The following is a 27,885-nucleotide window of genomic DNA, read 5'->3' as shown; positions in this document are numbered from 1 at the left end:
TTTTTGTAATCAGTAGCAGAGACATGAGTAACACCTTCTGATAATTAAAACATATTTTTTCATAACATTTACAGAACAAAAACAAGAAAGAAAATCTGTTGTTAAATCCACATGTACAGTATACTGAACATCAAGAACACCAAATTTACTGTCATCATCAAGAAACTGATAAAAATGTTTTTGCAGCAGGTTTCCTAAAATTGTATTAAATAGACAAAACATATGAACATTTATTAAACAGATCAACATCAAACTGATCAGCAGAGTATTTGCTGTGAAAGACATAGGATAATAAATAATAAATAATCTTTACTCTTATATAGAGCTTTTCCAGAATCTCCACTCAAAGCTCTTTACAGGTAATGGGGACTCCCCTCCACAAATGTGTGGCCCTACCCGGGTAATCTGAGGGCAGCCAAAGTGCGCCAATACCACAGATAAGCTATCAGTGAGGAGCACAACAGAGTGATGAAGCTAATACGTAGATGGAGATTACTAGGAGGCCATGGCTGGTAAATGTCAAGGGGAAATTTGGCCAGGACAATGCGTTAACACCACTACCCCTGGAAAGTCAGGATCCCGGTTTTGTTTCATTTAAAGGACGGTGCCTTTTTACAGTATAGTGTCCCCTCACTATATCAGGTCAATAGGACCCACACAGACCACAGGGTGAGCACCCCTGCTGGTCCCACTAACACCTCTTCCAGCAATAAATTTACCTCTCCCATCCAGGTACTGACAGGCTCACAGCTGCTTAGCTGTAGTGGGCTGCCAGTCATGAACTGCAGGGTGATATAGCTGCTGGCTAAATAGTGTGTGGCCATTATTGAAATAGTACGCTGTTTACATTTGCCTTGTAAAATCTTGTTAAGCATACAGTGCCTCTGTTCCCTCGTATCTGAGCCCTAGTTTCCTCATCCCCCCAAGCAAATCGCAAATGTTCAATGGGCCTCAAGTCTGGTGAGCAGGCCATCCATGATATAACTGTCCTGTTCTCATCTCGCAAGCAAGCCACTGTTACACACGTGTGAGGATGTGCATTGCCCTGCTGGACGGTTGTCACACCAGGGCAGCAAGTGAAATCCCCAGACTTGGTCTGTGTGGCTCCATGCATTCAGGTTGCCACCACTTAATATAAAATTCTAGACACTCCTGCCCAGATTATCAAGTGTTAACATCCCCAGCATTCCTTATACTGCGTCATGATGCATCATGACTTATGGACTCTCAGATTGTAGCCTACTGTTGATGGAATTTGTTTGGTTATAACATTTTGACAGGTCACAAAATGTATGGGTTGATACAAACTCCAATATAGCAATTGTATGAAGGCATTGTTCTCTTGATAAGCATGGACATATTGGCTCCTTTCTTTGTTTACACCAGGCTTGGAATTAAACAGGTTAACTAGATCATTCAATGCCCAAGAGTCAAAGTCATTTGATTATAGATGTTAAGTCACCATTATAAATCATCAGTTACTCAACATTCTGTCAAAAATATTTTAAAAGCATACTGCATGAAGTGGCACATTGAGTCATCTCTGTCAAGGAAAGAGGATTGTTTCAGAAGTTCACCATTTATGCAATGTATACAATATATAAGATAGTAATAGATAATGTCTTCAGAACTCGCTTCTGGAAGTATTTTGAATGACTATCATATGTTAAGAATATATTTGTGATTTGGAATTGCCATTGCTCAGTCAGCATACTACAACCCTCTTAACAGTACAGGGGTGATGAAGACTTTGCACCCTTTCCTCCAAAATGTGCATATATCAGGATTGCTTTTTTTCAGTGCCTGTAGGGAAAAAAGGGTGGATATGAGGAAAAACATAGCTCTTATTGATAATACAGTAGAGTCATAGTATTTTGAAAAAATTGCAACTGTTGTTGCACAGGAAAAGAATATTCTAGACAACTTACGTCCACACAGCCATGGCTGTGCTCAGTTAGCTGAGTCCAGACTGAGTCCATATTTGAACATATATACAAATGTCAGATTGATGAAGAATAAAGATTTGCTTTGGTATTTAAAATCAAATTTAAATAGAAAACACATCCCACTCTCTGCTCTAGAACTACTGTATGTAGGAGTTTTTATGCCCAATTTACCTGATTTCCTTCGAAGAACGCAGAGCATGGTCATTGTCAGCTGTTGCCTTACTTCTCTTGTGATCCTCTGTTTCTCCAGATGCAAGCCATTCCATCTGATCCCGAGGAAAAAATCTTACTTCCACATGGGCTTAATGCTAAATTCAGAACCCTTCCATTATGTGCTGATCCACAATGTCAATTAATGCAGGCGAGAATAAAAGAAAAAAAAATATGTAGAAAATAAAGCATTATTTCTTAAAAGGGAGAACTTTAAGACAGACAGAACTTTACACTCTCAGTTCTAATGTTTGTGCACTAAATGCTTATGAAGTTCCAACCTAGGAAACTGAAAATTGTTAAAGCAGAGAAAATGAAAATACTAACTTTCATGCAAATAAATAAAAAAAATGCATGGGTTACTGTATATATGTCAAATAGAATTGTACGTTTTGCATCTTTCTGAGTTCATGAAAATGTATCTAGCTTGAGGATATCCGTAAAGAAAAAACGCTCATAGTGAGAATCATGAAAGCATCCCTACTGTCTAGGAATGTCTAGGAATAATAAGAAAAAATGTTTTGTAGTTATTTTAATCCAACAGACAAGATTATATAGATCAGAGAGAATATAATCTGAGGCCAAGATGAAACTGAAAACCCCTGAGGCCTCTGGAGATCAGCAAAATACACACAGTCAGCTGCATGTTATTAAATTTCGATCCACTGAAATGAGCAAACACAGAAATGAAATTTGAGTCTTCTGTGCTGTTCCTGCATAACAGTTCTCAGATGCAGAAATAACCAGACAGTAGTCATCATATCAGCCTAAAGTCAGTCAATAGTAGCCATCTCTGAATTATGAGGTCTTATAATTTTATTACATGCTGAATCCTCACTTTACATTTTGAATCCTATACAACATTTTTCTGTTTTTTACTGGCTTTTGAAATAATCTGCACATTGATGTGCATCCACTGCGAAATGTACTGCCAGCTAATTCTTGAAAACCTCTCAATCAGCTCTCACTGCAACATGGTCACCCGAAGGCTCATTATGGATCAATATCACCTTATTTGTTCCCCAGTATTATTCCTGTTTCAGAAATAATGCCATGTGAGCACTTCTAATTCCTAAGGATAATGGACTCACTTCCGTCTTCTTCAAATGACTAATTTTCAGCATGGAGATGTCATGCACAGCAATCTTGATTACTACTGCCCCTCCTACTGTCATTTCCATTTATCGTACTTTAGATTACATCCACAAAGGTTTTTGTAGTGTTTTAATGAGAATGGTTGTGACTCAGAGCTGGAAACAAAGCCCATAGTGGAAACAATACTTTTCAACAGGTAATCCCTTTAAGACGTTTTTGGAGCTTCTGAAAAATCTTTTGGGCTACACCAGGTAAGTTCACTGACGTTTCAGTGTCTACTGTCACACTCACGACTTAACTATGTATATTTAGATAGTCTACAATGAGTTGCAAAAGTATGAAGAATCTTACACTGTTTTCACATTTTATTGTTTTAAAATATTGGAATATTCAATAATTTATAGTTTAATAATAAATATTTATTATAATAGTATTATTAAAATAATATTATACCATAATATAAAATATAATATATTATAATATAATAAATATTATAAAATATGTATTAAATAATAATAATTTAATATTAAATAGTTTAATAATATATAGTTTAATAATATATTAGTTTAATAATATTGGATAATTCATATTGGAAATTTGGCCAGGACGCCAGGGTTACACCCCTACTCTTTTCGAGAAAAGCCCTGGAATTTTTAATGACCACAGAGAGTCAGGACCTCGGTTTAAGGTCTCATCTGAAAGACAGCGCCTTTCTACAGTTTAGTGTCCCTGTCACAATACTGGGGCATTAGGACCCACACTGACTGCAGGGTGACTGCCTCCTACTGGCCCCACTAACACCTCTTCCAACAGCACCCTCAGTTTTTCCAGGAGGTCTCTTATCCAGGTACTGACCAGGCTCACACCTGCTGAGCTTCAGTGGGTTGCCAGTCGTGAGTTGCAGGGTGATATGGCTGCTGGGCATATACAGTAGTATATATTTCCATTTTTCTTTTCAATTGCTTAGTTTACATATTCAGCTTGTTTCAAAACTCCTATTACCAGATTGCATAAGATGTAATAACAGATGGATAACTCATAGAAATGTAGTTTAACTTTCTTATCCAATGTGTGATTTGAAACATGTGTAATTCCAGGAAAACTGTGAGGACCAGAACTGATAAGACATTTGACCCCTTTGACAACACAGCAACTGAACTCAGCTAGTCACCCCAGCACAGAGTGACACTATATTATTCCAGTCACTTATAACTGTTTTTGGTGTTTGCTTTTTGTTTCTCATCATAAATATTGCACACTTGAACTGGCTGATTCACTCTAAAATTCACTCTAAAAAGCTCTAAAATGTTTTAACTATCATAGCTGCGTTGATAACACTAACCCATTACCTTGTAGATATTTAGCCACATAGGTATACATGGTAAATATTTTAATCACTTATAAATAATTTGTAATAAGAATAGCCTTGCAGTGTATTTTTGTAAAAACAGTTCTTCTGTGGGAATTTACAATTATGTGAGATGAAATCACTGTGGTGATCTGAAAAGCGTGCCATTGGGAAGGTCAACATTTGAAAAATTTCAAATGTCATCCATTTCAACAAATATATAATAATGAAATATGTCTTGACATTTTGTGTAGATAGGAGATGAGATGTAAACAGTGGTTTTTGACTAGTACTCTAACATAAAACCCACCTTGTGCACAGGACAGAAATATCAGCTCTTCCAATGTAACGTCTTGCTTTGCAAAAGACAGTTGTGCAAGTGTCTCACACATCAAATTGGTGAGGAAACTGAAGACCAATGTACCACTTAAAAATATGTCACACCACAGAAAGACAAGAACACTGTGACATGAATACTGTGTCTGTCAGGACATAGCTCGTATGGGCGTAAGGGTAAAGAAGAGCAGTTTAAATAAAATTGTTGGGGTAGCTTAATTTCAGTTTTTGTTTATTGTGATCTACAGTATATATTATGTATTTCAATACTAAAGGTTTAAAAAACCTCCAAACACGATTAATGAAAGGTTTGCTCTGACAAGAAACTTATTCAAAGCAGGGTATGTGTCTGAAACTTTCTATAGGACAAAAGTCAAAGCATTTGAAACTATGTATTCAAATAATGTTGCTTTCACCTTCACTGTTTTAAACTGCAAACAAAACTTTCACTTTCAATTTATTTTTCAAACACCCTAAAGATCCTATAAGCACAAGTTTGTGTCATTGTCCAGTTTTCATCTCTTACTTCCTATGTGCAGAAATGTATGAAGTTCTGTAATATATGCATTTAACCCCTTGCTTTTTCATAGATATTTATCAGCTTTCCAATAGTGTAACCGTTTCTAAAAATCTAGGTTCCCTCTCTTCAGGCTTTCTATTAAGGCAAGCCTGCTTTCATGCAAATGGAGATTTGCCCTTGAAGATTCACCGAATAAATCACAAATTGCCCTAATTACCATTATGGCATTACTCCTGTCCATGAGAAAGTACGTAAACAAAATTTCCATTAATTTAAGACCTACCATGCATCTCAGCCTTTTTAGTAATGGATGGAAAGTCCCAAATGCTTATTTGGTTCTGAGGGAGACCATGTCCTATTACAATTTCCTTTGTTTGGGGGACCCAGAGTAATGAGCAAACCTGGAAGAGAACAAGAGGAACTTAGATAAGTGATCATTAGACAACCTGAACCACAGTATGAGTGTTTTAAAATATGTTTGATTAGTAAAATAGTCAGGTATGAAAATTGTGCTTCTGTCCAAGATGTCCTCTGTGATTCACAATGTTAGAGTTTAAAAGAAAACTGTCCTGAAACTTTAAAAAGTTTAAGTGTTCAGGAAGGAAGATTTTAACATTGCATACTTATAGATGTTGGAAAAAGCCCCAAAGCAACAAAAACAGCCTATCAGAATCCGGAAAACTATGAAGTATGAAGTCAATATCAGCCCTTGCCTGTGAGTCAGTGGGACTGGACTTGATGCAGTTTCCTGTATGTGTTTCCCAGATTCTTAAAACTCCATCTTTCATCCCCCCGCCAACAGCCACGACTCCAGTCTTCCACGGACACCACGCCATGGCCTATAAACAATAAAGACCATAAATGCCCAGTGCTTTAGGATGGATTTCAGTTTCACAATAGCAAACCAGAGTTGTGAGATCCTCACTTCTTTCTGTGGCTTATATGGCAACACATTGTCACCTATATTCCTTACTTTTCAATGTGTTATTGATTATTTTAACATGTAGGGGTTTAGTGTATGTTTTTTTAACTCTGCATTGAGCTGGAAGTCTGCTTCAATAGTTTACAGCACTGAATCATAAGTCTGTTTAAATAGATTACACAACTGTAATTATTTATGGATTTAGAAAATATTCACTTTCCATAATTAATTAATATATAACGTTGTAAGCTTTACTGTTGCTGATATTCCATTACTATTGTGTGTCTCTTCTTAAAATGTTGTACATAATGGAAAACCTACTGTCCATCAGGCTTTACCTTTACAGCTGTGGGATGGGACATCGACTGGACGGGCTGCTGGGTCACTGTCACTCCTGGGTCATTCGGCCAGATACTCAGGATGCCGTCTGTTGACCCACTAGCGAGGTGGGCACCGCCAGGAGACCATTTCAAACTACAAATACCCTTCCTATGTCTCAAAGTGCCCACATGGTGGTGGGCTATTCTGACATCATGGTGACAGATTAACCCTAAAAGTGAACCGCTGCAGGAAAAGAAGCAATCGGTCTAAGCAACATTCTCAAAATTTAAAAAATTAAATTTCTTTACTATTAGATGAACGCCATCCAGTCAGCACTGCTTAAAACTTTTTGAGGATTATTGCTATATCACCTAGAACTAAAAGTAACAGTAATTTAAAAGAGTAAAAGTTACCTCATCTATACCAAATACTATAGTAAACCACACTAAAACATGGTGATAACATATAAAGACACCATGGGATCACACCTGAAGAAGGCCAAAACATTGTGTTTTCTTTCTTTTTTTTTCAGCATGGAATAAACCTATTACTTGTTCCTTTGCAGCCTACGCATGCTGACGCAGCTACCCACCTGAACTATAAGGACACCATTTCTGACATTTTTAGTGATACCGCTGTGTTTATCCATCCACCAATTTTCTAACTGCTTTAACTAATTTAGGGCCATTGGACACAAGGCAGGGTACACTCTGGATGGGACACCAGTCTGTTGCAGGGCTGAGAGACTCAAACACAGACACACACACATACCAGGGACAATTTTCCCAGAAGCCAATTAACCTGCCAGCATGGCTTTGGACAGTTGGAGGAAATTGAAGCACCTGGGGGAAAATGTGAACACAAGAAGAAAATACCAACTCCATGCAAATAGCATCCCAGGTCTAGAGCTGAACCCAGGGCCCCAGTGTTACAAGCCAGCAATGCTAACCACTGTGCTACCATTCCCATCCCCATGCTTAAATGAATAATCTAGAATTTGTAACTTAAAGTAGGAAACAAATATACCAACCTATAGGCAGGTGATAATATTGCCAAACAGATGGACAGGAAATATTCTCTAACAGTAACATAGTTGTAAAACCTGAAATAAATAGGTTCTGAGACAATAATAATGAAAGAGGATGAAAAAGAAATAGTGAATATAGGAAAAAGAGTGAAAAAGAAATAAATGAATATTTCATACATACTTTTAGAATAGACTACAATAATATGCCCTGTGTTACAGAGGGATCACCATCAGTATTAGGCAATTCTATAAATAACTTACACTTGGGATTTACAGGGGTGAGGATGATTTATTCAGTTGGACATGTGGGATGTTAGCCCTAGTTACGACATTTCAACTTTCACTCAAGATGGGAACCGATCCCACAGATTAGAGAACTGCAAACATAAAGTCAGTTAATAAAAAATCATTATTTTGCACATGGAAACTATAGAAAAACTATCTTCTGTTAGAAAAAGCTATTGCTAAAGTTATGTAAATGATAGAGCTAAACTAAAAGAATACATAAGAGACAGGTAATGGGCATCTTGGAAGGAAAGGTTGTGGAATAATCTATAATTACCCATACAAGCACTAAGGAAAGTTGACTCATTAAAGCATACAATATGATATATTTAGATTTCCAGAAAGATTTCGATAAGGTCACTCAAAAAATCAAATTAAAAGCTATAACAATACAAGATAATGTATGCTTGACATTATCAAAAATTGGTTAATGCACAGGAAACAGCATGGGACATTGCATCTAACTGGGCAGATTGAAGCAGTGGTGTACCACAGGGATCTGCTTTAGGTCCATAACTCTCCCTGATATATAAAAATGATTTAGATTTTGGTTTAGTTAGGATGTTAGTTCAATTTACAGATGCTACAAAAATAGGGGGATTGGGAAGTACAGAAAAACAGCAAAGGAATGACACAGTCTCTCATAAACTCACCGATTGGATTTACAGATGGCAAATGAAAAAGGAATAAAAATATTTGGGTATATAGTAAAATATATACTGCATATTTCAAATCAAGGGAATTTCTGCTCATGATTAATAAGACCTTACTAAGAAATGTATTCAGTTTTGGTCATCGCAGTGGAAAATCTTACACTGGCAAAGTCAAGCTCCAGATTAATATCTGTTCAGCCTACAGATCACAAGTGGAATTAAATTAAATTAATCAGAACACCTCAAGAATAGGCAGGATCTCAAAGAGAATTAGACAAAATCTTGATAAAGTGTTTTAAATTCTTCCAAAAAGTAGATGGCCTAGGGTTGACACTTTATGATAAAACTGCAGGAAGCCAATAGATGGTTAACCAACACAAAGGACTATTACCAGTGATGTACTACTAGTATGATTGCATAAGGCCTCAATGAATCCCCACAGAGGTTTGGGAAATGAACGTTCTGTAAAAACCATTGTCTGCACCTAATGGGTAGGATGTACAGTACCCAGCAGAGTTCATTCAGGATAAAGCACATAACTACAGTGTAACATGAAGCACATCTCTTGAGAGTGTCAAGGCTGCACATAACAATGTGAAACATTCAAATAATTACCTGCTGAGAATGTGGTTATTCCAGCTCAAAGCACCCACTACTGAAAGGTGTCCAGTCATGTTCCTCAATCTTTTTTTCCTTTCTACGTCCCATATCTAAAAATAAACAAGCAATAATTATCTTTTAAAACTTGCAGATAAATATTCTTAGCCAAATTTAGAAATACCCCTTAACACTAAAAGTAATATAAATTTTTAAGGGCAGCCCATCTCAGGGCAGAATTCTTATTATTGTTGTGTACTTTTTTCACCTGAACAGCACCATCACTTGTACCAATTGCAAGGAAATTGCCATCTTCAACCCAGGAAACCGAAGAAATATAGCTTGTGCCTGGTTTCAAATGGATACTGCCTTCCAACATGTGGGTTTCAGCATTCCATATATAAGTTGTAGAATCCAAAGCCAGTGCAATCAGGTTTGCAGAATTCCAGTCAAGCAGGTTTAAGTCTGTAAAATAATCACATTGATGAACGATATTATTATGGCTTGATAAAAGTGACTCAAGCGAAAATGTTTTATTTCCAGTCTGAAACCACATGCAGAGACACTTCAGACCATAAATTATGGTGATCAGATATTTAGTAAGACCTTGATTCTCTGACCTTTCTCTGCTGCTGACCTTATTTCTTTTACCTATGTCATGTAGAACATTTCATGACCACAACAGTAATGGAACAGTTAATATACTTTGCACTTTACCTGAGAAACGTAGAGTACACTGCAAAACTATTGGGTCCCTTTAGGTTTTTAAAGGAGATACTGTATTTTAATTATTCATAAATGTTCAACCTGAACAGTTTTATGAATAAAAGAAGTCAAATGAAAAAAAAAACTGCATAAGTATTCACTTCCTCTGTTTTGTTTTGGAAAATTGCACAAAATGACTTTGACAAATTACACAGTTACCTGAATGGCTTCTTTCTGTGCGCAATAATAGTGGTTCACATGATTTCAGAATAAGTATACCCATCTCTATAAGGTCCCTCAATCAGGTAGTGAATTTCAAGCAAAGATTCCAGCAAATGACAAAAACAAATCATTGATAAAGTTGTAGATTGGTGCAGATCAGGAGAAGAGTATACAAATATTTATTTAAAAAATCTTTAATATATTTCTGACCGTGGTGAAGTCGATCTTGAAGATGTGAAAGGCACCCAGAGTGTGCCAGACAGGCACTCCAAAGTATATAGCATGATAAGGAGGAAAATCAATATCAATTATCTTTGCATGAGGTGATCTGGTCTAAGACAAAGGGAACATTTCTTAACAAAAAGCACAAACATAAAAAACCGCGGAGTTAATTCTCCATGAGGTGTTTGCACATCTTACAGTAATCATTCCTGAGTCCGCTGATGTTTAGCTGCAAGTCCAACTCTAAGAGGGCACAGCTACTTCTGTAAGGGCTGGTCTTAATGGAGAAGGGCCCCAGGCTGTTGCTTGAGCCTGTAATGATATGTATTTGTATACTGTTCAAACAAAATGACAAGTATGTGCACATGTTTTAAAAGACTGATTTTGGATGGCAGTTGAATGACAGTAGCTTTGGAATTAATTTGTCATCTAAGTCCACAGTTGTGCTTGGGTAGAGTCCCTGTGGTCCTCTGCACGTTTAGTTTTTCCATTCACACATTTTACTTAGAACGTCATATACAAATGAAGGAGACAGTTAGAGTTGGGTGTCATGTGAAGTGCCTATAAAGTAAGGAAAAATGTGTTCAAATGTTATTAGTAGGGGAGTGTGCTGAAATGATTAACATTTCAGTTAATTTATTTAAATGCTTATTAAAAGAAATAACTTAAAGGTACTGTATATAATGTATATAATTAAAAAGGTCTGTGCCAGACTCTTTACACATAAATATACTCACGAGGCCATCACACAATGAGCTCATTCAATCTGGAAAACAAAAAAGTAAGTAGCACTGCTTGCTCACATGTAGCGAGGCCTGGGTTTGACCCTGAGCTGGAGCTCCTTCTGCGTGGAGCTTGGCTTGTTCAGCCTGTATTTGTGTGGGTTTTCTCCTTCCGACTCGTAAGGACATGAAAGTTAGGTATAATTGGCTATTCTAAGATATCCCCACTGTGTTTGATCCCTGGTCCTCATTATTTAACCAAATGTGACTTTAACTGCTGTATCATGATGGTCACATGTCCAATGTGGGCAGTCAGCTATATGACTCTTGGGCCCCGACCCTGATTGGGTGAAGACGTTTTGAAACCCCTGCCCCTGTGCCTGGCCAGACCTGTCCTTCAGTTACCAGTTTCTTCACATTGGCTATAAATGCTGTTGTTCATTAAAACATTCTTTTCACTTTTTCATATTAAAAAAAAAAGTTTTTCATCCCTCTCGCAGGTACAATTTTGTCCTCTCCTTTTATACTTGTAATTTATTATGTTACACTTTATTTTAGTATACTTTCTAGACCTTATGACCTAGCAATTTAAAATTCTTCTGATTGTTCTTGTCCAGGGTCAGACACTGGAAACACAGCTCAGAAGCCATGAGTGACAGACAGAAAATGTGATCAGTGACTCCAGTAAGGTTGCAGAACTATGCAGAATAGAAAACACCCTGATTAAGACCATTGCTTTTGTGTGATCTCAGAAACCAGCTGGAAACTGTCAATAAGGCAGAAGTGGAGCATCGGACACCCAAGGAGATCCATTTTATATGCATTTATAATTGCATGTCCCTCCCCATCTCTCTTTCCAGAAGTGAAAAGGCAGGAACTGCACAAGGGTACTGAAGTCCAAACTCAGTAATTTTAGGAACAGAGAGTTGTGTTTTTATAGGTGAGAGAACATTTGTTTCTGATTAAAATCCACCAAGCATCTGATTCAGGCAAACACACCTCCCATTTAAGCAAAAGATCTAGACAGAAGACCCTAGTAAAATGTCTTTTCTTGTGCAGAAACCAGTATCAACTCCCTTAACAATTGTTTGTCTCATATGTAATGTTTCGTTTTTATTTTCTAAGTCTGTCTTTTGTGTATTACTCTACCGAGTAAGTAGTAGCTTTTAAGTAGCTTACTTAAAGTAAGCTACAAAAAAGAAACCACTTAGCAATCTTCAAAATCATTCATGACTGTCAGAGAAGTTTTAAGAACTTTGATTATTTGTTATATTGATTAAGTCAAGTGTAAGAATTTCTATATTTAAACTTTCTCTATAACAATTAATGTGAATGTGAGCTATATCAGTCAATATTATTAGACTCTCCACCCTGAAATTTCAAGCACTACATACTTCTAAATTAGTCATTTTGTTTTACACCGACTGGAAATAAGAATGCCTTAAACTGAAATCAGCTGGTAGCAATGGAAAGAAAAAAGCATCACCCTCCTTCTGCACAAAGGCTGACTTTCGAGATGAATCGAGGTGCGGTTAACCCAAACGTCTTTGAAAAATGTTCTCAAGGGGTCTTTATTCTGTACACATCTCCTGCTTTGGTTTTATTTTAACATCAAACACCAGACCCCTTAAATACCACAGGAAATGTCATGTCCTGTTGCGAGCTGTTTGTCCTGCTAATCTGCGTCTCACGGTTGCAGTGCTATAAGTTACAGCAACATTTTGAAACTAAGTGCAGTTATTTAATTGCATCATTGTGGCTTTACATTTTATGATACAACAGTTATTTCTATTCATGTCATGATACACCAGTTTTACCTCAATGCTCTATTCTAGTTTTTCTGGTCCATTTTTAGATTATTTCTTGCCTGATAATGTCTCTCACTCTCTACACACACACCCATACAACTACTTTCCATGATTGCTGGCAAATCAGAAGACACTTGACCTACAAACATATTTCACTGGCTGCCTGTAGGCACACAAAGGATGAGGTTATTAATTAAAAAACAACTCTTCAACCTACATCTAAATAACGTACATAAACTAACTTCTAATATATTGAAACATCAATTCTCAAAATACAAAATCCATATAAAAAGCTAAATGTATATCTAATGTATACAGTATGTCATAATGCATATATGCATATAATATATATATATAACAAGCAAGTTATAAAAAAATACATTAAGCAAGAAATATTAATTTTTAATATGTCAGAACCTGGAAAATACAGCACATATAACTAAAGATGAGAGAACCCTGCAACCACAAGCTACAGTAGCTATGGCAGCTCTCCAAACACAAACCGGGATGAAGATTGGAAACAAATTATATTAATAGTTTATAACCCCCCCCCCCCGCATTTTTCATACTGATTATCAGATGTAGAAGTAGGTTCTATATTCCATGTGATGTATACTACAAGCTTTAATTTTTTTCTTGTTAAAAAATCACCTACATTTTTTGGGGAAAAAACATGGATCTTGCAACTTTAAAAAACTTTTTCACGAATTTGAAAATCATTTTGCCACACTAGGGCTTCATGTTTAATATTAATTTACTGTATGACAAAACAAAAATGAAGACTATTTGACTGATGCTTTCATACAAAGCAAAATACAGTTGCACCCATTCGAAAACCATTAGGTGGCGTGGCTTACTTAAGGCTCTAACAGAAATGCCTCACCTGGAATTAACACCCACCACCTTCCAGTGATTACTCCTGAACCCTAAACGCTAGTGCACCTCAACAATAACATAAGCACTAGTCATAAAGTCAGTTTGACACAATACCAGCTCGTTGAGAAACTAATAAATAACAGTACAATTTTGGGTGGCGTGGTAGGGGAAGTGGTTATCATTCTTGCCTTACTGTGCTGGGGCCCTGGGTTCAATTCCACACCTGGGTGGAGTATGCATATTCTACCTGTGTTTGCATGGGTCTTTACCTGGTGCTCCAGTTTCCTCCCACAATCCAAAGACATACTCGCTTGTAGGTAAACTGTCCCTGGTGTGAGTGTGTGCATCTGTATCTGTATTTGCCTTGCCATCGACTAGTGTCCTGTCCAGAGTGTATACTGCCTTGCGCCCGCTACTCGCCAGGATATAGGATCTGGCTCCTCCACAACCCTTCATTGGATACAGAGGTTAGAAAATGGATCTAAGTACAATTTTATTTACATTTATTAAGGACAGGCTGAGAAATGCCTCATCCACTTCCCATTATGAGGAATGAATCCTGTAGTATGGAACACTGTCACACACAAGCTTCCCAGAGTGCACAGCTTCTGCCCCAAGACAGACTTAATGAATGGAACTAGAAGTAACTATAAGGAATACATGATAAAAGCTAAGGGCTTTGGCAATTTCACTTTCATATGTTGTACTATTAGGCTGATATCTTCTTCTGAGAAGCAATTTAAAGGCATCAAACGAATATCAACTCCACCACCTGTATTTTATCTAAATCTTTCAAGCAAGATGGGCTAAACGGGCATTTATTTTGTTCTCAAAACTTTGTGGTGATGATGAAGGGTAAGAGGGTAACTCTCAGAAAGAAGTTTCAAATACTGCAGTAACTTTTAAAAGAAGCATCACTAATATTGGTTAAGTATACCTTTCTTTTTTTAATTTGAGTAATTACAATTAATGTTAATTTAAACTCTACAAAACAAAATATTTTACAAACAGGAGGACCCATTCATTTCATCTGGCTGGCTTGGTAGTAGCTAAATGATCTGAAGATGTCAGCCATCATTTTCTTTTCCCACAACCCAAGTCACAAACCTTTAATAAAGTTTACACACATTCTTGTAGTTTTTTCTAGATCGGTTTTCTTCTCAGGACAGCTGTTCAACAAGTAGTCCTGTAGGGAAACAAACACAAAATCCAGTATTAGCAGCAAATCCAGTATTAACAGCATGCTAAATTATTTTCTCAGTCAACGGATAACAGATAAAATAAATTTGCAGAGCAGTGCTACAAAGTTCAGCCTCCTATTGTGACCTGTATTGAACAACAATTAAAATGAACCAATAATTTACTATACTATGATTCTCTGATTCTCTGGAGCCGTGATAGCTCAGATGGCAAGGGTGTCTAGCTCCTGACTGGAAGGTCCTGGACTCAATCCCAGGTAGGGGCAAGTGACGGAGCTTGCTCTAATTCCTTCCAGACAGCTCCCAGGTCCACTCAGCCTGCTTTCCAAGTGAGTACCGGGGGTAAGGCCGGCTGGAGCGTGATGCTGACCACATCACCTCCACTTCCAGTGTTGGATGGTTGAGAAAAACCCTTACCCCCTATTCCCCCATGGGCCTTTATGGCCTGAAAAGGGACCTACCTTTCCTACTATGATTCTTTATCCATCCATTTATTAACTGCTTTATCCGATACAGGGTCGTGGGGGGTGCGGGAGACTATCCTGGCAAGCAACAGAAAGCAAAGCAGAATACACCCTGGACGTAAAGACGTCTATTCAAGTTTTGTATTGTAGTATTATCAGTCTTAATATAATGCTCCCTGCATTGACCCAGGTGAACTGTGCTACGCACGCATTTGACCAGCATGCTACACTTCTTTAATTCCATAAGGGGGATATAAAATTCTAATTTCACATTATGAATTTTTAAAAAACGGTACACTTGATCATAAATTATCCGTTTTTGTTTTTTTTACCGGTTAAAATGAACTCAAGTTTGGATTGGTAGCGGCCTCTAGCGGCAGTAACGGAACTGAGAGGCACTGGTTTATCTGTAATACATGAAAAAAGCCTTAGGTATTGGGAAAGTGAAGTGAAATGTGGCATATTTGTCTTATACTATTGAAATTTATCTTTCATATGAAAGAATATATACGAGGCAAAAGTACAGAATATCAATTTATTCCTGGATATTCTTGTACATACATGTTAAACCATGTTCAAACAAAAAAAAAGTTCTTCCCCTCCTGGGTTTCAGGTCAGCAATAGGTTTGGGAGAAATAAAGTAAATTAAACTAATGTATCTGGTCACATACTGTATGCCTTACATGCACTGACTGCTTCAACTCCAAGATGCCTTGGCCAGTTAAAAGGTTTCCACTTCTTCTTCCTATTAAACTCCTTGATTAAGCATGCAGTATGTTTTAGGTCCTTGTTTTGCTGCAGGTTGAATTCTTTGTCTGGAGTTGGGAGACTTTTTAATGGTCATGGGCAGACAAGATGTGTCTTTACACTTCAGAATTCTGTGCCGGTCATTATCACTTACATCAAAAGACCAGTGAGCCAGTTCCAGAGGGTGCTTTACATACTGAAACAATTAAATCTACCTGCACAGGTGAGGCTGTGTGCCTGCAGTCATTAGCAGTTCCTTTCTTAATCCATACTTTTACCTTTCTGTGACTTCAATAAAGGCTTCTCTTATTCTTGTCTGTCAAAAAACTCTGTTGCAGAACTGTTGTGCTTCATCTTTATAATTCTTTGTAAATTCAAGTCTGCTGTTTCTGTTTTTAGTGCTGAAGAGAGGCTTGCATCTTTCAGTGTAGTACACAGGGAACTAAGACTTTTACCTGTACTCTGCAGATTATCTACAATTTCTTTGGCTGTTATTTTAGAGTTTAACTGCACAGTTCTATTGGTTTTTCCTGTCATCACCTTGTTGTCTTTCTTGGATGACCTGGTCTTCGCTCATTTTTATACTCCTTCAGTGGTTTCTTTTTTAAAAGACATTTCATGTTGTTGATCCAGCTTTTCTGCAATGCTACAAATTGTAATCTTCTTTGTTCTCATCTTAACAATGTTTTGCTTTTCCATCATAGACAACTTTGTAGTCTTCATCTTAGTTTATGCCTTTACATACACAACTCTTGTATCGTCTCACAATAAATGCAACATGAAATACCTGAGCAATCAAAAGCGCCTGTGTAACGCATTCTACACGCACGCATATCCACGCGAACCCGCTTTCACAAACGCTCACGCCGTCAGTGGTTAGCCTATCACTTTTCCCTGCATTCACTAGTTTAGTTCCCCTTTTCCTCGTTCGCTAGTGTGGTTAGTCTCCCTGGGCTTCAGTAGTGTACGTATTTCTTCAACACTCTTCTCTTTTTTTCCCCCCGATTATTATTGACCTTTGTCTGTTTCCTGGTTTCTCGCTCTCGCTCTCGCTTTACGTCTTCGGGTTTGTTTGCTTCGTTCTACTGCTCTCTACGGTTTGGGGGCTTTTTTTTTTTGCTCGTTTTTTGGTTTGAAATTTATGCCTGATTGTTTTGGGGCTTTGCTACTCCCCTTTTAGCCCTGCACGGGGTCTTTTTACTCTACCATTCCTGACAGCCGTTTGTCCCATTATTTATGCTCACGTGAAATGGTAGGGGGGGATTGAAAACGGATGATATTGTCCTAAGATGGTTAAACATATATGCAAAACAATACCCAGACACAACAGTAGTAATTCTATACTTTTGCCTCATATTAATCATTTGATCAAAAATACAAACTTCATTGATAGAAAGCAAAAATTTAATTTCAATGTCCCAATACTTAGGCTTTTAACTCTATAGCTGATTTTAAAGTATTAATCGTCTAAGGGAGGGATTTGATGTCACAGCCTCGTGGGTGTAAGTCAGCTATTGTATGCTCTGCCCCAGCAGGTTTTATGGGTCACACTAAATGCATCAATTTTTAAATACCGGGAATACTTTTATTTGACCACTTAAGCATATGTTGAAATCTGGAAGTTCTACATGTGAAGTAAGATTGTATGTTCAGCGCCTCCACAATGACACTTTTTATATTAACTTTTCAAAACCTCGGGACAGGTATTGCAGTCACAAGATATCCTTTATAAAAGAATTAATCGATTTCAGACAAAAGATGTTTATTTTGATTTTCCTAAACAAACCACAATTAGCACTAACATACCTGTTTCTTAAGAGGTGTAGAGGTGGTCTTTGAAGGGTCCTTGCCCAAACTGTTGTCAGACTCCCTTACATTATTATCCTCAATTTGAGGCGTGGACTCTACGAGGACAAAATACACATGTGAGTAACTATCACTTTTGCAAACACAAGTCCTACCATATTCATGCTGTATGTTTGGGATACGTGAAACGTTATTTAAAGCACGTCTGAATGGGACCCACAATGCAGGGCAGATCTATAATAATAATAATAATAATAATAATAAACTTTATTTTATATAGCGCCTTTAAAGGTGGCTTCTCAAAGCGCTTTACAGGATGACAATAACAATAAATAAGAAGACTACAACAATAAATAAGAAAATTTCACAAGACAGGACATAATTATAGTTACAACAATACAACAATAACAATAGAGGAGACCGTGGAAGATGGTATTAAGAAGAGCAGAGGGGTGAAGAATGGGACCAGTTAAGTAAAGGCTTTACTGAAGAAGAAAGTTTTGAGTCTGGATTTGAAGGAGTTTAGAGAAGGTGACTCTCTAATATCCTTGGGTAAAGAGTTCCAGAGCTTGGGGGCATAGCAGGAGAAGGCCCTGTCGCCCATACAATGTAGACGGGCTTGGGGGACAGTAAGGAGGGCAGAATTTGAAGAGCGGAGGTTGCGAGGTGGGGAGTAGGGCGATAAAAGTTCAGACAGGTATTGAGGTGCCAAGCCATGTAAAGCCTTGTATCTACAATGTAGATCTACAATGTAGAAACGTAAGCTTTCCAGAAAGTCAAAATAGTTTACAATAAAATAAAAACTGGACATTTATTTTAGTCACCTATTTTGAAAAAAAATATCTAAAAGGCACCTTGACGTATTATAGTCGGCTCGGAGTCCACCAGGGTGAGCTGAGACTTTGAGCTTCCTTCTGGAGAGAGGTCCAGAGACAGCCTTTGACAAACGGTGTCGTCGTCTACAGTGTAGGAATGCTGCCACCCCGTGGTGACAGGGCTACTCGCAATGGGGTAGCCGCGGCGTAGTTTTTTGACAATTCTGCTTTTAAATCTGGTGTATGATGTTTTAGTGCCACCGGTGGTCTAAAAAGGAAAGAAAAGATACATTTTAATAACTGTACCGAAAATGTAATACTGCACTGTTTGGTATAATTTGTAATGGTAGAATTTCTTAATACTGTAGAAAATATGTTCATTGGTTGTTTTTACTTGCCTTGAAGCTATGTACTGTAGGTGTCAGCGTTCATGGGGGTTATTAAATCATGTGATTTAACTATATAAAGAGAAAATAAGGGAAACGAGAGGATTTTTCTCTCTTTCTCACACCCGAAGAAGGCTCCACAGCCGAAACGTTGTGTTTCTCTTCTCTTTTCAGCATGGAATAAACCTTTACTTCTCTTCAGCTCTGTCTCATTCTTCAAAGTTTGCTATCCCGAAATTGCAAACCTTTGATTTGGTCTCAAGCTGCAGCGTCTCAAAGTACACTTCAAACACACCATTCTGTGATCACGGTGCCCTAAAAGGGTTCTATCGCCTCAGTTCGCTTTCTGTCTCAGATATTTGGAAACACTAGATCCATACAATCAATCCAAGGTGCTCGGTAAAACAACAACGGTTAACCGTGCTGATCATTTCAGTTTCTGTTGCTAACATTGCTCAAAGATTGTATCCCATCTGCGTGGGTAAACTAAGTTAAAAAACGCTGCTTCTTTTGCACAAAATTACGCATAGTATTACGTTCGTTACACAGTTCTACATTGGAATTAACATCTGCAGTTGTTGGGCTATAAAATATTCACAACAGTAGAACATTAGAATTGTTTATGCGTCTGGCCTGTATATACAGTATATGCTTTCTTAGACTCTTATCCCACTAGGTTAGAGTCTGAAACTGAGTACTCTGTGATATATAGTGCTACTTCACCCACTAGCGAAATCAAGAGTTAAATAGTAGTTATCGACAAGTCTGTTACAAAAACATTGGGCGCATTTCTTTGCTGAATGGATTTTATGCCATTAATGTGTAGGTCCATGGATGAAAATTACAATACAGGCCACAGGAGGCGAATCCTTCTCTTATTTAGTAGCCTGTTCATCTTAAACTTCCGTGTAATCTGATGCATCTTCCAGCTCTGTTGCTGTTGAGCCAGGCAGCACAGCTCCTCCTTGCATTCCTCCTCGACATTTAGACGTGTCTTGCACCAAAATGGATACCCTGTCATCTTATCCTTTAAAAAGTTCGGTTCCAAAAGCAAGAATGTTTCTTGTTTTATTTACGATGACGATATGCACGGCGGGTTTATTTTTATTGCAGAACAAACTTTTCAAACCCCGAAAAAATAAAGATTTTTACTCTTTAGAAGTACGGGATCTGAGAGGAAGAACCGTTTCTTTGGAGAAGTACAGAGGAAAAGTAAGCTGCAAAATATGCAATTCGTTTTGTAGTGTAATTCCGTGTAATTTCATAAATGGGACATTTTAATATAACTTTGACTGTCTATTTAGGCAATAATTTCGAGTATTTTTCATTATTTTGGATAATGCCAAACCTTTGTAACGGAGAAATTTCCAGTTTCCTAGAGATAATCACTTTCGTTTTTTAAATGTATGCAATTAGAATCACTATATTTTTCTGTTTTGAATCTTTTATGTTGTTGCACAGTTACAGTACGATTCTCATGAAGTAAAGAATGATCGATACATTAATTGATTGCCAGTCAATTAATTTGTTTTACAGCATAATCATGATGTAATATTATTAATCAACAGGCGCCAGCAATAATATTACTACATTGGGGCAGAGTTCACTGTGCCTATAACTGTGCTATTTAAATAACAATAGGGCAGTCTGAGGTTTTGCGTATCTCTCTTGCCTTAGTAGCATTTTAAGTCAGCCTTCTGTATTTGTCAAAGCAAAGTACTGTCTGCTGCTTTTGCAGGCATCACTAGTTGTAAACGTGGCGAGTCACTGCGAACACACGGAGCGGAACTACAAAGCCCTTCAAGAAATACACCGAGAGCTGGGGACCTCTCACTTCAACGTCCTGGCCTTTCCCTGCGGTCAGTTTGGAGACACCGAGCCCGGGTCAAACCGGGATATCGAAGCTTTTGCAAAAGCAAATTACGGCGTCACTTTCCCCATTTTCGGCAAGATTAAGATAATGGGTTCAGAAGCTGACCCTGCTTTCAAATACATTACAGGTAGGGTGAATTATTGATTATTATTATTATACTTCACGAGGTATCTATGAGGGCAGCCAAAGATTGTGTGAAAGTATAATCGATTTATTGAGCTTGTTGAACCTGGTTTAACTCGCTTAAGTGAGGGCCAACCTCCCGGCTACAGGACAGGAAGTCTAGGACCCCCATGTCCGGTGAAAAGGCGATCAAGGTGTATTTGCAAAGGGTGAGATGGGGTATATATATGAGAATCTGAGAAATTACGTAAGGATTAGTTACAGTTCGTTGGGTGCGGAAACTTGAGTTGGCTGGCTGCTCTCATCCCTCCCGAACTCTCCTTAGGACTCCATCAAAGGTTTGCTAGAGTTAGTCATTACTCACAAAGCATGCTTTAATAACTTGCAATTTATTGAATGTCTGACTTAATATATAAATGGAATACACAATCCATACATACAAACTCGAGCAGGTTTTGTGGTCTCTTTAAATATTCAGGTTCTTAAGAACAAGGAAAGGTTTCATTTAGGTAAGGGCTCTAATTGTAACAAAAGCAGAAACTCCCTGGCCCTCCAAGACTGGGGTTTTCGCACTGCCGATATGAAATAGAATATATGGTATTCAGCTATATCTTGTCATCGAGTTAACAGAGTTGTCTTTTTAGCAATTGTGTGTACAGTTCAGGTTCTTTAAGGCTATTGCAACACTGCCATAGCCAGTACACCAGAACAGAGATTTGCTGTGTGAACTTGGACTGTAAAAGAGTATACAACTAGTAATTATTACAAGAAAAATATCAACAAATGCATCTAATTGAACGCCAACAACAGGGTACCAAACTATTGCCTAATAATTGATCTTTCTGGTCTTAAACGATCTATTCTTTTAACTCTAAGGCCTTATCTTAGAAAAATCCCTATGTGCCACATCACTACTGTACAATTGAATTTTGTTTTGGGTTTTAGACCAATGATCCAAAAAATGTATTTTGTTTTTATCTTCAGGTTCATTTTTGATACTCCTACATTATTCAGATATGATCGAAAAACATAAGAAAGATTCAAAGTATTATCTTTTTTTTTCAACAGACTCGGTACAAAAGCTTCCAAAGTGGAACTTCTGGAAGTTTCTCATTAACCCGGATGGACATGTGGTGAAGTACTGGAAGCCTGAAGAACCCATAGAGAACATCAAACAAGAGGCTGCAGCTTTAGTGAGAGAGATCATCCTGAAGAAGAGGGTAGAGCTTTAAAGGTTTAACACGGCATCCAAAGAAGAACTTTGTGTGCCTTATTCACTGCATCGCAGAAGGCCTTTTCCTTCACTCTGTTTGCCAAGATGAGTTGTACATTTCATTTTTTAATCGAGACGCATATGGAAATGTTTTGTGGCATATGGAATATTTCCGAAAGCAACATATGTACATTCTCACAAACGATTCTTTGGATATCTGGTCCAGGTTATCTCTGTTCACAATTCTGACCAGTTGTGGTGGCCCACCTTGTGCTTATACCTGAAATGAAATGTTTTCAATAGAAAGTGTTAATTTACACTTTGGAAATGTGAGTTAAAAATTCAGTGGAGAGTGTGTCTCATGTGTGGTTGTGTGACTTGTGTGGTTGTGTGAGAAATTACAGGTAAACTGAAGATGTGCTTGGGATCACAGTGACCAAAGTAGTCTTTTTCTATAAAATTGTAAAAAGTGTCATTATTGAGATATTTTCATTGTTCTGCAAACCACTGTGTTAATTATAAATGCCATTTTTGTATTTGCAGTTTTGCTAAATTGTACATTTTAAGTAGAGTTAAAATATAGGTGTGAACTAAGATTCCAATGATGTGTGTTATTGGTGGGATTGAAAGTGATTGATTTTTATTTACTAGAGATTTGTTCCTCCTTGTTATTAAAAGTGAAAGAAAAGGTTATACTGTAATTTGAACAGTATAGTTCGATTGAAATCTTTTAAGGCTCATCAAAAAGTCTGATGTTTTATTTGGTTCTATAAAATGTGGTTAATTCATTTTTGGGGAAGAAACCAAAGGATTCATGTTTAATGTTTTGCATTGTTAAGTTATGTAGCAATTCTAATTTGAAAGCCAATTAAGCCTTTCACTTAATGAAATATGTATCAATACTTTGAACAATACTTATGTTTGGGTTATTCATAAGATGTAGATATTGTTGGGTAAATCAGGGCAGATTTAATTTCTTTGGTATTAAAATGTGGAGCTCTAAAACATGCTTCATTGTGCCCCTCAGGGACATGAATGGAGGGCCTTGTAACAGTAAATACAACTAAGAGAATCGCTGTAAAGAGTGATTCATACATGAAATTATAGTTGATATGCAGTTATGCACTGCAGTATTCGGGAACTGTAAAATTTCAGGTAAATTGAGTGTTAAAATTAGAACTCAAGTCACTCTTACAGTTTTTGTCACCTTTAACAAAAGGAGACTGCTGACATTATCATAGTTATCAATTTGTGTTGGTGATGAAACTCTGTGCTTAGTGTTTAGGTTTTGCAGTTTTTGGATTAATTGGACAGATGAAGGAAAAATCATTGGGATGTTTTGTTTTATCACACTAGATTGAATTTATACATGATAAGCTTCAGGAAACCCAAATATATTATGTGAAAAAAAAACATTTCAAGTACTAAAGGGGTAAACTACTTCTAGTGAAAATGCAGCTACTTATGTTTTTATCATCTGAGACTAGAGAGATAAAGAGAGCTATTCATAAACAGATAACATCTGCATTGAGTAAAACCAAAGACTGTAGGGCATTTACCTCTTTGGTTATTTTGCTGGAGTACATTGTAATGTCTATTATTAAAGTGTCAAACACTTTACCTGTTGCTAAAATTGTTCCCCAATTGATTAATTAAAATTCCAGAGGATGTGAATTGAAACAAAAACAATCATAATTGTTTTGCTCATTGTATTTTTCAATACATATAATCCATGGAGACCATTAGAAAATAGTACTGTTAGGAGCACTCTGTTGTTACCTATTAAATATCATTCCACTAGTTTGAAAATTATTGATTATTTGTTATCAGTAATCAAATATTGATCTGATAACACAAGAGGATTTGCGCATCAAGACTGAGAAAAGACGTCTGTTTAATCTGTTCAAACATAAAGTTTATGGGACCTAGATTAAACTTCACAGCCATGATATTGAAGCAGATTTCCTGGTATCTTTCAAGAAACGGATGTATGACATTTTCAGATCAATAAGCTACCGGCCATCAAACAAGACAGAAGAACCAACAATTTGTTTCGTGTAGAATAGTTTCTAAGCTCTTGGAGCAGATCTGAATATTTTCCTGTCTGACACAGATAATCTACCTTTAGTTTCTCAATAGCCTTAATAAGGCTACTGATCTTTTGCAAGAATTAGCAAATAAGTGGATTAATTCCCAGGATCTACCAGCAAAGCAGTGGGCTAAATGTCTGAATTGCCTCCTATTTCTGCAACCTTTTTTATGTTCATAATGCTGTCATTCTTGTTTTTCACAAATTTCTATCAGAACTTTGCAAATAAACACATAGAACTCATACATCAGATTATGAATGCCTCCTATTTGCCAAATCAGAAGAATCCTGTTCCTTGAAGCTTTAATTAAGTGTAATAGAAATAACAGCTACAGCATTTCATAAACAGAATTAACCAAACACAGAGAAAGGATATCTGTATAACACTCAAAATTGTTGCCTAGTCCATACTGTACAGTATCTACAGTACATCAAAGGTCATATACAGTAGAATAATTTTTAAGTAACTTAACATAGTAATACTAATATTATGTAATATTAATGCATCACTTATGTCAGGAATAACCTTCCTAGACTGGAATCACCAAATTGTTAGTCATCTTGGCTCATCACTACCCACCCCCACCCCCCAGGAAGAACAAGATTTTGCGCATAATGTGACATGTCCTGTCCTAGTTGCTCTGCACGTGAAATTCTGCAGCTCCAAAGTAATTGGCAGCAGAGGTGACGTTAACCGATGGAGCAATGCTGGCTCTCTGGTGGCCAGCGTGCTCCAGGGGTTGGACAGCAGGAAAATGATATTATGTGCAAGAAAAGCCCATCCAGCCTTGACAGTTCTCGGTCCACCGTGCTCTGTCTCAATCCTCGTTCACTGTTGGATAATTGTGCAGCCTGGCCAGACGACAGGGTTCAACTTGCACACTCAGAACGTTCAATTACTACATGAGCCTCGGATTTTTTATGAGTCATACAATATCATACTTGTGTCTCCCCAATTAGAAGTCACAATTTACTGCATTGCCCTCGGCAAGACATACTGTACTATTGAATGAAGACCTTAATGTCAGATTGTTGAATTTGAATTTGTGAAAGAGCACACACCAATAAAAAATACATCTAGCTACTAATTAAACTGATGTTTTGTGATGATAAAGTTTCGTAAAAGCATTTTTCTGTAATTTTTAATAAAACGTGCATGGCATGTACTGATGTGGAAGTGCACATAGCTGCTGTTTTGTATGTCACAGCCAGCTATTGATACACTGCCTAATCATCACACACGTTTGTTGCTGTCTTTACTGAAGATTTAAAGCACATGTCTGTACTACTACTATCGGCATCTTCTCTCACATGACAATATTATGTTAGTGTACAGATGCAATGTACAGAAAATCCCAGTAAAGCAGTGGCATGAATACATCTCACTGCAGAGCTTTCTGCAGACTTATATCTAAGAATAAGACAAATGTAGTAAAAGAAAACTTACAGGCAAGTTATACTAAAGTTCTCTATGACAAAACGTTACTTATGATATTTAACTAAATGAGAGGTTTTTCACAAAGTCTGTTTTTGTCCATTGATTCGGTTATTTATATGTTAATCTGTGGTCAAATGTAATACGTGAGTTTGCATGTTTTCTGAGTACTTTTCAAAACCATAATGATTGGAGTATGGGCAGCAAGAGGGCAGTAAAAAAGTAAGCTGGTGAAATCAATTAAACCAGCTAACATTTCACTGCCTCCCAGCCACTCACGGTCACTGGTAAGATTTGTTCCTCTGGCCGTTGAACTGGTTGCTTCCAAATGCGCGGTGAGACAGCAGTTGAATTGTGAGCTGGTAACAGGTTTACAACCAGCTAACGCTACACTGCCTTCTGACCTGCACACAGGTCTTCAGAAGGATCACACTTCAGCGTGCTCTGATGACTCGTTTGCTCTGCAGCAGGTGGCAAAGTAGTAGCGGCTGCTTCCGACAGACACAGCAGCCAGCTAACAGTACACTGCCTGCCTGACACAGGCACTCCTGAAGAAGAAGGAACTGGACGTGACATTTTCAGACTGACGCGAGTGTTATGATTTTTCCAGCTTCCGATGTGTTGGACCTCCATTTTTCATGCATCTTAGTACCCTTAGTGCCCTTCTTCTTTTTCCTAAATTAACATATCTGCTGACCAGTATTATACTTCCTAGACAAAAATATATCTGTACTGCTCACATTCTATAGAATGCCACTTCTCTATTCCTCAAAGACATTTCTCATACTCACTGCCACTTTTTTAAATGTGGTTTACAGATGCAGGCTTTGGCACCATACAAGTGTCAATCTGGGTACAACTAATAAGCACTGACATATAACTTGAGGGAAAAGCTACAAATGTGAACATGGGTTGAGCGGTGGTATTGATTGCAGCAGGGTGGAGTGTAGCCAATAGCTGTCAAAAACACAACAGCCAGCAGCAGTACACTGCCACACTGATACAGTCCAGAGAGCAATGCAGGACAAAGGCTCAAAAATGTTACACCTACCAGGAACTGTTTTTACTGTATTGGAAACATCCTGTTATACCAGTGTAGACCAACCTGTTTTGTCCAAGGTCATAATTTAGAAATTCACATGGAATTTGAATGGTCATTCCAGTGCTGTCAGAATAATTGTTTACTCCAACAAAGTACATGCATGATGTATTAGTCCAAGTGTCTCTGTCGATCACACAAGTGAAAATTAAAATTCTGTGCTCATCATTAACGAATATCTCTTTGCTGATAATATGGTCAAAATAAACCGCCAGCTTTATTCCCTTTTGTATGACATGACAGAAAAGATCATTTCAATGTTCTACTCACATGCCATGGAACAGAATATAAATAGCATTCTCTTCAAACATAACAGCCACATAATGTTAGCTTAAATTTTAAACATTCGGGTAAACTCTTACCTTTCCAATCTTGAGAGGATAGTGTCTCTTGGTCTTTATGAAATCTTTAGCAAACGTTTTCATAATCGTTTCCTGTGTAAACACAAATAACACGTTTCGCTGAGAAGGAGTAGGTTGGATACAATACAAATTATGTTGCCAAAAAAGTTGTTTGCAAGAGAACAAGAGTTTACAAGAGAAATTGTGTCGCTCTTGTTGTATTTTATGTATACTATACCAGAAATCAATTTACATCTTACCCATACAATGGTGTCATCCGTTTTGATCTTAAAACGGGAAATTCTCTCCAGCTTCCATTCCATTTTTAAACAGAGCTAAAACTGTAATCGTGTTTAAAAAGTACTATATTTTCAAGAATATGAACGGATTTTTAAAATAAAAGTATGTATATACTTTTTAAGAACACGTTATCTTTACACGGACGTACTTTTCTTCTAAATACTTCGTCGTGGTCTCTGC

The 27,885-nt window shown here is 37.4% G+C and overlaps 2 protein-coding genes across 2 annotated transcripts; one reads left to right on the top strand and one right to left on the bottom strand.

The window, feature by feature from the left end:
• Positions 1-30: 30 nt before the first annotated feature.
• LOC102684701 (cell division cycle protein 20 homolog B) lies at positions 31-27,885 on the bottom strand. The gene is made up of 13 exons (XM_015361178.2): positions 27,666-27,885; positions 27,427-27,498; positions 18,886-19,114; positions 18,032-18,129; positions 14,923-15,001; positions 10,608-10,721; positions 9,529-9,725; positions 9,279-9,373; positions 6,716-6,941; positions 6,169-6,294; positions 5,739-5,856; positions 2,118-2,281; positions 31-1,803 (listed from the first exon to the last, which is right to left on the bottom strand). The coding sequence occupies exons 1-12, from the start codon at positions 27,726-27,728 to the stop codon at positions 2,166-2,168; spliced, it is 1,533 nt and encodes a 510-aa protein (XP_015216664.2). The 5' UTR covers positions 27,729-27,885; the 3' UTR covers positions 31-1,803; positions 2,118-2,165.
• gpx8 (glutathione peroxidase 8 (putative)) lies at positions 20,167-24,241 on the top strand. Its single transcript, XM_006626566.3, has 3 exons — positions 20,167-20,444; positions 20,971-21,232; positions 22,297-24,241. Exons 1-3 carry the CDS (start codon positions 20,238-20,240, stop codon positions 22,458-22,460), a joined length of 633 nt encoding a protein of 210 aa, XP_006626629.1. The 5' UTR covers positions 20,167-20,237; the 3' UTR covers positions 22,461-24,241.

This window comes from Lepisosteus oculatus, chromosome 3, assembly GCF_040954835.1.
Source record: "Lepisosteus oculatus isolate fLepOcu1 chromosome 3, fLepOcu1.hap2, whole genome shotgun sequence".
Taxonomy (NCBI): Eukaryota; Metazoa; Chordata; class Actinopteri; order Semionotiformes; family Lepisosteidae; genus Lepisosteus; species Lepisosteus oculatus.
Note: the sequence above shows the minus strand (reverse complement) of the source record. Positions and strands in the feature narration are given on the sequence as shown.